The sequence below is a fragment of the Alligator sinensis genome, unplaced genomic scaffold (genome assembly GCF_000455745.1).
Source record: "Alligator sinensis unplaced genomic scaffold, ASM45574v1 scaffold553_1, whole genome shotgun sequence".
Classification (NCBI taxonomy): domain Eukaryota; kingdom Metazoa; phylum Chordata; order Crocodylia; family Alligatoridae; genus Alligator; species Alligator sinensis.
Window position 1 is genome coordinate 65,311 of NW_005842389.1, and position 9,241 is coordinate 74,551.

The window sequence follows — 9,241 nt, forward strand, 5'->3', positions numbered from 1 at the left end:
AAAGTGTCCAGGCTCCCCGGCACCCCTGGGGGGCCCCCCCCCCCCAACTACATCCCAGGCACCATAGAGACCCCACTTTCTCAGGCTAGGGTGTCACTCCCTGGATCCACCATAGACTCCCCCTCCCCAGACAGACCCCCTCCCTTGGCTCATGGGTGGGGGGAGGGGGGTGCTCTCCCAACCACAGAGACCTCTCTCAGCCTAGAGCACCTCCCCTCACCATAGAGACTGTGACACTAACCATAAAGTCCTCCCAAGGCTAGAGCGCCCAGTCCATGGAGGACCAAGACACCATAGTCAGCCACCCTGTCTAGAGTGCTCTCCCCTCCCCATAGAGGCCACTCCCTGGCCTAGAGTGCCCAGCTTGACCATACATTCTGTCTCCTCCTCCCCCAATCTCCAAGCCTAGAGCACCCTCCTCTTACCAGAGTCAACCAACATGGCTCCCAAAGAGGAGCATCACCATAGACATCTCCCCTGCCTTGAGTGTCCTCCATAGAGTGTTACTATGGAGCCGCGCCCCCCCCCAGTAGACTGGCCTCCCCTCACTGTAGAGTTCCCCTCTGTGTGGAAGACCTCTCCCAACCTACAGTGCCCTCCCCTAACTATAGAGTCCTGCCCTGGTGGCCTCCCAGCCCTCCTCGAGTGACCATAGAGGCCTAGAGGGCCCCCCGCCATTCCTCCCTGAGACCATAGAGTCCTGCCCGCCTCCCCCCCACTTAGTCCTAGAGCATCTGGCCCCACGGGTGACGTGTAGTGGGTGGTTCATCTGCAGGCGATCCACAATCCCTGCCGGCTGCTGCCGGCTATGGGAGCTCCCCCACTTACTGTCACCGCGTTCCCGCCACCACCACCACCGCCACGCCCCCCCCGGCCACTGGGGGCATGAGTCATTCATGTTCTGCCACCCTCCAAGCCCCAGGATCGGGCCCCCCCCAGCATCACAGAGGGACGGAGAAACGGGGCCTCAGCCCCCTTTATTGACTCCAGAGACAGAGAACCCAGTTGTCTGGGGAGCCCAATCCCGAAAAAGGCCTAATTCTGAGTGGAGGGGCCCAAATCTGGGTGGCCCCGATCCTGGAAATGCCCGATCCTAAGCGGCTCTGATCCAGGAGGGGCCCAATCCTGGGCAGAGGGGCCTGATCCGAGGTGGGCCCCAAGCTGGAGCCCCTCAGAAGCCACTGCCCATGTCCCAGAGGTTGCCAGCCAGGGCGTTGGCAGCTGCCTGCAGGGTCCAGGTCAGCAGGGCCAGGCGGCGCCGCAGCTCCCTGTCGCTGTCTCCGTCACGGTCCATGGGGGCTGCAGGAGTGCCGGCAGGGGGCAACCGGGCCAGGGCGGCCACCAGGGCGGGCAGCGTGTGGGGGCCACGGCCATACAACACGTGGCGGAAGGGGGTCTCCGTGGGGGCCACGTAGGGGGACAGGAAGGAGAATTCCACCTGGGAGGGTGGGGAGGCATTAGGAACCCTGGGGGGGCAGGGGGCTGCGGGCTGGGAGGGAGGGGCACTGGAGATGGTGGGGGGTCCTCACCCTCATAATGCGCAGGTTGAAGCCACGCGTGAGCCGCTCATTGCCCTCGTCAGAGCCCAGGACGTCCCGGCGCAGCTGCTCACCAGCACGGGCCAGGTCCCCCCGGGCCGAGTACAACCAGCCCAGTGTCAGCCCCCGCACCTGGGGGGGGGTCAGTGCTGCCCCGAGGCCCTCACTTGCGACCCGCAGCCCCCAGTGCCCCTCACTTCCGACCCACAGCTTCAGCCCCACCAGCCCTGCCAGTGCCCCTCACTGCCGACCCACAGCCCCTTCCCCCCCAGCCCTGCTGGTGCCCCTCACTGCCGACCTGCAGCCCCCCCGCCCCATACCTGCAGCTGGGCCTCATGACGCCCGAGCGGTGCCAGGTGCTGCAGCAGGACATCCCCATAGCAGCTGTAGTCAAGGGGCAGGATGCGGTCATGGCTGAGGCGGATGAGGAGATGCCCCACGACCTCGGCCACAGCCTCGGCCACAGCGGGCAGCCGCCCACCCAGTGCTGCCTCCAGCCGGGCATAGGTGTCGGCCCGAGTGCTTAGGAAGGGGTAGGGGCGGGCCTCCTGCAAGAGGTGCAGGTTGGGAGTGAGAGGCACTGGCAGGGCAAGGGGCTGCAGGTTGGGAGTGAGGGGCACTTGGGGGGTGGTCCTGACCTCGACGAAGGAGAACTCCACAGCTGGGACCCCCCCAAAGGCTGTGAAGGCATAGGCGCTGCTCTCCATGGGCAGAGGCCGGATCCTGGCACCAGGGGAGGGGGGAAGGTCAGAAGTCACCTTGGGTGAGGGCTGGGGGAGTCAAAGGTCAGGGGTCACATACACCTCACTGATCCAGTGCCGCCCAGAAGCTGTGACCTGCTCGTAGATGCTCTGGCTGCTGCGGCTGGGGCTGTCGACCTGGGGAGGGGAGAAGAGCCAGGGGGGGACCTTTGCTCTCTGCCCCTGCCCCACTATCAGAGAACGCAGGCATCCGGGCTCCCAACTCCCCCACGCTTCCCTTCCCAGGGAACCCAAGTGTCCAGGCTCTCCTGCTCACCTGCTTGATGATGCTCTCAATGAGGCTGACCAGGAGAGGGCTGGTTCTGGCAATGAACTTGTCATCTCCTGGGGGGTTGCGGGGGCTCAGAGCTGGGCCCCTCCCAGAGAATCCAGGCATCCGGGACCCCCAGCACCCATCTCCAGAGAACCCAGGTGCCGGCCCCCCCCCCTCACCCAGCACTGCGTTGTCCAGGCTGATGTAGGCGACGGCTTTGAGATGCAGGACGCTGAAATACCCCTGTGGGGCAGGAGGGTGACAGGGCAGGAGGGTGATGGTTTGAGGGGGGGGGGGGGGGCGAGGGGGGGGCGCGCCGGGCCTCCCCCCCCCCCAGCCCCAGGGAGCCCAGAGGCATCTTGGGATCCCAGGCATCTGGGCGTACCTCCAACCACTCTGTGGAGCCAACGCTGCCAAAGTCTCCGGCATCCCAGCTCACAAAAAGCAGGCTGCGGCGGAGCTGGAAGCCTGGGGGGTAGGAGGAGGAGCAGGATCAGGACCCTGCCCCATCCTCCAGGGAACCCAGGCATCTAGGCCCCCAGCAAACCCAGGCATCCGCGTACCGTGGCGGACCATGGCAGCCAGGGCCTGGGTGAGCTCCAGCAGCACTGCAGTTCCGACACCAGCCCGGGCAGCCCCGGGGCCTAGCGAGTCCCGCTGAGCTCCCACAATGACATAGTGGTCTGTGGGCATGGGGTGGGGTCAGGGGTGGGGCTTCCCAGAGGCCCCGCTCCTTCAGTGCTCCAGGGCCTGCCTCTTGGCTGCAAACCCCACCCCCTAAAGCATAGACCCCGCCCCAAGGGACTTAAGCCCTGCCCCACATGCCCCAAGGACCCTTTGGAGTAGACCATGCCCCCTTTCCCATTCAAGCCCCGCCCATGTTGCCCCCAAATCCCACCACCTCCAGCCCCAAGCCCCGCCCACCGGGCTCCAGGCGCCCCTGCAGGCAGCCGAAGACATTGCTGATAAGGGTCGTGACCTTCACATTGTGGACGTCCAGATGCACTTGGACACCTGGGTCCCCCAGGCCAAGGTGGTAGGGCACAGCTGGCAGGCGTCCCCACCACCCCCGGGGGGCCTCAGGGCCTGTCAGTGTCCTGCGGGAGGGAGAGGGGGGCATGGGACCCAAGCATCCGGGACCCCTGGAGCTAGAAAGAACCCAGGTGACTGGGCTCCCCAGACAGGAGAGGACCCAGGTGTCTGGGCCCCCGAGAGAGGAGAGGACCCGGGCGTCCAGGCAGTACCGGAGCAAGCGGGCAGCGGTGGCAGCACTGATGGGCTGGGCTGGGATTTGGGGCAGCCCCAAGGACCGGAGCGGGGGGAACTGAGTCTGGTTGAAGGACGGGAACCCGGGGCTGTAAGGGTCCCCGGAGCCAAGGTGCACCTGGGGAGGGGCAGGAGTGAGAACCCAGGTGTCCGGGCTCAGCCCCTGCCCCCTCCCATGACAGAACCCAGGCGTCTGGGCTCACGTGGCCGTAGACGGCGGTGTCCGGGGGCAGCCCCAGGCTGGGGGGATCCTGGGGGATGTCCGCTGGGTCAGGGTAGATCAGCACCCCCCGTGCCCCAGCTGCCTCCGCATTGGCCACCTGTGGGGGGGGGAGAACCCAGGAGTCCAGGATGGCCCCGTGACTCCACCCCCCCCCAGTCCCCCTTGCCCTTCCAGACAACCTAGGCATCTGGGTGCACCTTCTCGGCGAAGCTGATCTCCCCCACGCGCACGAGGACGAGGTGCCCATAGGGATCAGCCCCCGCTGTCCTCAGTGCCGCCAGGTCCTCGGGCCGCCCATAGTGGGCATAGACCAGCCTCCCCTGGAGGCACAGAGGGAGTCAGGGGGCAGCTGGGACCCCCTGGGGCTGAGGACAGGGGCAGGAAGTGTTGCTAGGGCTGTTGCCACAACATTGCTAGGGACACGAGATGCTACTAGGCCAATTGCCATGGTATTGCTAGGGGCAGGAACAGTTGCTAGGCCCATTGCCATAGCATTGCTAGGGGCAGGAGGATCTGCTAAGTCTGTTGCCATGTTGTCACTAGGGGCAAGAGGCTCTACCAGGCCCCATTGTCATGGCATTGCTAGGGCCAGGGAATGTTGCTAAGCCAGTTACCATGGCGTTGCTGGGGGCAGGAGGTGCTTCTAAAGCCATTGCTAGAGCATGGCTAATGGTTAGAGGCAGCGGGCATTGCCAGGGTGGTTGGTAGGGTGTTGCTAGGGCCTAGAGGCAATTACCGTGGCATTGCCAGGTGCGCTGTAGGGGCAGTAGGCCTCAGGGTCCTCCAGGGGGAGCTGCTCCAGGATGCCCCCCCATGGGTCCAGGCGCAGCAGCATGTTGGGATGAAGCCTAGCAGAGGGGGCAGGGCTAGTGCCAGGAAGCCCTGCCCCCAGACCCCGTCCCTTCCCCCCGCTCCCAGACCCTTCCTCCCCCAGGGCCCCACCCTTCCCTCCCAGGCCTCCTGGTCCCCCTAAGCCCCGCCCATGCCCAGGGCCCGCCCACCTGTGAGGGCGTGGCAGCCCCACGTAGTGGCTGTCGGTCCAAGCCCGGTCCAGCCCGCAGGCCCCGAGCTCGGCCAGGACCCACTGAGCCAGTGCCTGTGCCTGGGCTGAGCCGGGGGGGTGGGGGCCCTCGCTGGCTCTCCTGGGGGGCAGAGGTGAGAACCCAAGTGTCCGCCCCCCACCCCAGACCCATAGAGAACCCAGGCATCTGGCCCTCCCCCCATGGAAAACCCAGGCACCAGAGCACCCCACCATGAAGAACCCAGGCACCCAGGAGGTGCTCACCTGACACGGGCATTGAGGCGCTGGGGGCTCAGCTCACGTTGCAGCAGGCCCCGTAGGTCGGCCCAGTAGAGGGGGGGTTCCCCTGGAGGGCGCAGCACCACCCCCTCCTCATTGCCTCCAGCTGCCAGCAGCTCGGTCTGGGGCCCGCTGCAGCCCTGGGGTGCCCCCCGCCGCCCCATCGCCCCCAGCACACAGCCTGGGGGGCAGGGCAGCTGCATCAGGGGGCCAGGGGAGCAAAAGTGGGGATCCTGGGGCAACAGGAGGGGACTGGGGGACAAATATGGGGTCCCTGGGGCAAGGGGAGGGGCCTTAGGGTATAAACCTGGGGGTTCTGGGGCAGGTAGAGGGGGGCTGGGGCAATACAGAAGGTCTGGGAGGGGCAAATCTGGGGTCCTGGGGGCAAATGGGAGGGGTAGGGTCAATACAGAGCATCTGGGGGAGCAGGAGGAGGGTCTGGGGTGCAAATCTGGGGCCCTGGGGGCAAATGGGAGGGGCTGGGGCAATAGAGAGGGTCTGGAGGGCAGGGTGTGTGTGTGGGGGGGCAAATCCAGGGTCCCTGGGGCAGGTGGGGGGCTGGGGCAATAGAGAGGGTCGGGGGCAAGAGGAAGGCCTGGGGAGGGCAAATCTGAGGTCCTCAGGGCACATGGAGGGGATGATGGAATAGAGAGGGTCGAGGGGTGACAGAAGGGTGGTGACTGGGGCAGGCAGGGGTGTGGCTACACCAGTGGGAGGAGCTCCATGGGAAGGCATGGCCAGTAGGCCAGGGGGCGTGGTCAACCAGGGAACAGGGGTTTCTGGCTGCGTGTGCTGGGGTAGGGGACGGGGCTAGGAGCCAAGGGGGCGGGATTATAAGGGAAGGGGCAGGACTTACCCAGCACGAAGAACAGCAGTGCCCCCAGCAGGCCACAGGCGATGGCAGTGGCTCGGCCCTGGGCCCCCCTGGGCCCCCCCGGCCTCTCCAGAGGGATCAAAACCTGCACGGAGCCGCCCCCAGCCTCACGGCAGTACTGGGCCCCGGGGGGCGTGCGCCCGGCCTGGGGGGTGTGGGAGTCAGGGGCACTGCTGGGCTGGGGGGGCAGGGGGCTGCGGGTCAGGAGTGAGGGGCAGTGGGGGGCCCGCCCCCCCCCACTTACTGCTCTGTGCAGCAGCAACCTCACGGCACTCATAGCAGCTCTGGCCTGTGGGGACCCCCCCAGACCCTGAGCAAAGCAGCACCCCCACGGCAAAAGGCAAGGGGCTGCAGGTCAAGAGTGAGGCGCACCACTAGCACTGTGCCCCCCGCCGCCCCCCCACCACATACTGCCAGGAGGTCCTAGTTCCTTTTGCCAATCGGAGGCCTGGAGGAATTCCAGGGCCCAGCAGTGACCTTTGACCCTTAAATTGCTCCTTCCCATGCCCAGTGCCCCTCACTCACAACCCGCAGCTGCTGTCCCACCCCCACCCCAGCCCTGCCAGTGCCCCTCGCTCCCAACCTGCAGCCCTCTGTCCCCCCGGGTGCCCTTCACTGCCGACCTGCAGCCCCTGCCCCCCAGTCACTCACAGTCTGTGCCTTGTCCTCTGCGGCTCCCCCTTGATTGACAGCTGAAAGCCCTCCCTCCCAGCCCCCAGTGACCCCAGATCCCCCCCCACCACACACACACACACACACACTCAGAGCTGGGCCCCTGTTATATGCTGCTAGGCCCCACCCTAGAAGTGACTGCATGTTGTGGGGTAGAGGGAAGCTCTGCTGGGTAAGGGTTCAGTGGGGCTGAAAAGGGGGAATGGACAGGACAAAGGCCTGTGCCCTTGCTGAGAAGGGCAAACATGGTGTGGGGTGGAGGAGTCCCCCTGAGACTCCAGGTGTCCAAGCCCCCAGCCCCCTCCCCTATAGAGACCCCAGGCATCTGGGCTCTGACCCCAAACCTGTTTGGCAGCCGCTGGGTTCACTGTGACCTCAGCTGTTTGCTTTCGGATGGCGGGTCCTGTGGATCTGGAGTGAGGGGCACCCGCCAGGCCAGGGGGCTGTGGGTCGGGAGTGAGGGGCACCAGGATTGGGTCTGGGCTGTTTATTGTCACAGATAAATATGGGGGGTTTTTACACATTAAGTTAATATCAAACATGGAGTCTCTGTGCCTCCCCGCAAAGGAACCTAGGAGTCCGGGGGGCACGGAATCCAGGCATGGGAAGGAGCAGTGTGATTGACAGCTGTCAATCATCCATCAGTCACTCTGCCAGCAGTCCTTGCATGCTGGGCACTGACAGCATCCTTCACCGCAGGCTCTGGGCTTGATTGACAGGCGTCCGTCACGAGTTGCTCCCTCTATCCCAGGCAGCTGTCAATCACTGGCTCCAAGGGGTAGGATTCTGCTGGGCGGGGCCTCACGTAGGCCCGCCCCCCCGGCAGGCATCGGCCAGCAAGAGTGAGACTTTGCCCCGCAGGAAGTTGGACTGAGCCCCCAGGAGGCGGAGCACAGAGCGGGCAGGGCTGCCTGGGGGCGGGGCCAGGGGTGGGGGCTGCAGGAGGGGGCAGAGTCAGCAGTGCCCCTGACTCCTGACCCACAGCCCACTGCCCCCCCAGCCCTGCCAGTGCCCCTCACTCCCAATGCGCAGCCCCCCTCAGCCCTGCTACCCCTCACTCCCAACTCGCAGCCCCTGCCCCCCAGCCCTGCCAGTGTCCCTCACTCCTGACTCACAGCCCCTCACCTTGGCCTCATGGTTGCGCAGGATCTGGCCCACGCCGCGCACCACGTTGTGCATCCGCTCCAGCGTCACCCGTGTCCCCGGCTCAGTCACCAGCTCCCGGGCACGGCAGAGGGCAGTAACCAGGAGGGTATGACCCCCCCACACCTCCTGCACCCGCGCTGGCCACTGCCAGGGGTGGGGGCAGTGATCAGACCAGGCCCGGACCACCCCCCCCTCAGCCCTGCTGATGCCCCTCACTCCTGACCCACAGCCATTGCCCCCTCAACCCTGCCGATGCCCCTCACTCCTGACCCGCAGCTCCTGCCCCATCAGCCCAGCCGGAGCCCCTCACTCCCGTCCCACAGCTCCTGCCCCCCCATCCTCTCCCTCCTGACCCCCAGCCCCGTTAGCAACTCACACTCATTTGCTGCCACTCATTAAAGTTCACTTTTGTTTCAGGCAGCATCAGGATGTCCGGCAGGTCGCACGCAGCTCCGCAGGCAGCCTGGGGGGGCGGGGCAGAGAGAGGTGAGATGCAGCCAGCTCTGGGGCATATCACGGCTGAATGTAACAGGACCCGGATGCACCCAGCTCTGGTGTGGCCGAGCTGGGTAGAACAGGGCCTGGATGTGCCTAGCTCTGAGGGGAGAGGGGGGCACCTACTGCTGCCTTCTCTGCATCCTGGGTCTCACGGATGAACATCTCCAGCACACGGGGGTCACACATGGGCCGGGGGGCGCCTGCCTGAACTGGCCCCGGCATCAGCAGCAGCATCGACAGCAGAGTCCAGAGCCCTGGGGGGAGATGGGGGGTGAGAACCCAGGGGTCTCAGCTCCCCCAGCCCCCCACTCCCAAAGAACCCCGGCATCTGGGTCCCCCTGTGGTCACCCCCAGCCCCACTCCCTTCTCAGACAACCCAGGTGTCCGGGAATCCCGGCTGCCGTCCTGCTCAAACCCACCAGCCCCTACTCCCATCCCAGAGCCTGGAGAGAACCCAGGCGTCCGGGCTCCCGGCTCTCACCCCCACCCCTCCCCATTCATTCATCCACCTAAGTCTTCCGGGGCTGGTCCGGACGCCTGGCTTCTCTGGCGGGGGGAGTGGGGAGGGCGGGAGCCCGGATGCTGGGGTTGTCCCCCCGGTCTGGCTTGGAGCCTGGGGTGGGTTGTGATGGAGGCCCGGACACCTGGGTTCTCCCTGTGCTCTGTGAAAGGGGTCTGGAGGGGGGCAAGGGTCACATCCCAGACACCTG

The 9,241-nt window shown here is 66.0% G+C and overlaps 2 protein-coding genes across 2 annotated transcripts; both read right to left on the reverse strand.

Moving 5' to 3' along the window:
• Nucleotides 1-150: 150 nt before the first annotated feature.
• On the reverse strand, nucleotides 151-6,899 carry TFR2 (transferrin receptor 2). The gene is made up of 18 exons (XM_014522722.2): nucleotides 6,867-6,899; nucleotides 6,460-6,504; nucleotides 6,198-6,360; nucleotides 5,327-5,522; nucleotides 5,043-5,183; nucleotides 4,778-4,889; nucleotides 4,239-4,361; nucleotides 4,022-4,138; nucleotides 3,797-3,936; nucleotides 3,477-3,649; nucleotides 3,116-3,235; nucleotides 2,938-3,020; nucleotides 2,556-2,795; nucleotides 2,340-2,416; nucleotides 2,177-2,261; nucleotides 1,859-2,086; nucleotides 1,530-1,670; nucleotides 151-1,438 (listed from the first exon to the last, which is right to left on the reverse strand). Exons 2-18 carry the CDS (start codon nucleotides 6,490-6,492, stop codon nucleotides 1,172-1,174), a joined length of 2,439 nt encoding a protein of 812 aa, XP_014378208.2. The 5' UTR covers nucleotides 6,493-6,504; nucleotides 6,867-6,899; the 3' UTR covers nucleotides 151-1,171.
• A 290-nt stretch (nucleotides 6,900-7,189) lies between these two features.
• Nucleotides 7,190-9,025, reverse strand: EPO (erythropoietin). Its single transcript, XM_025211131.1, has 5 exons — nucleotides 8,951-9,025; nucleotides 8,655-8,785; nucleotides 8,410-8,496; nucleotides 8,013-8,177; nucleotides 7,190-7,823 (listed from the first exon to the last, which is right to left on the reverse strand). Exons 1-5 carry the CDS (start codon nucleotides 8,964-8,966, stop codon nucleotides 7,689-7,691), a joined length of 534 nt encoding a protein of 177 aa, XP_025066916.1. The 5' UTR covers nucleotides 8,967-9,025; the 3' UTR covers nucleotides 7,190-7,688.
• Between the last annotated feature and the right edge of the window lie 216 nt (nucleotides 9,026-9,241).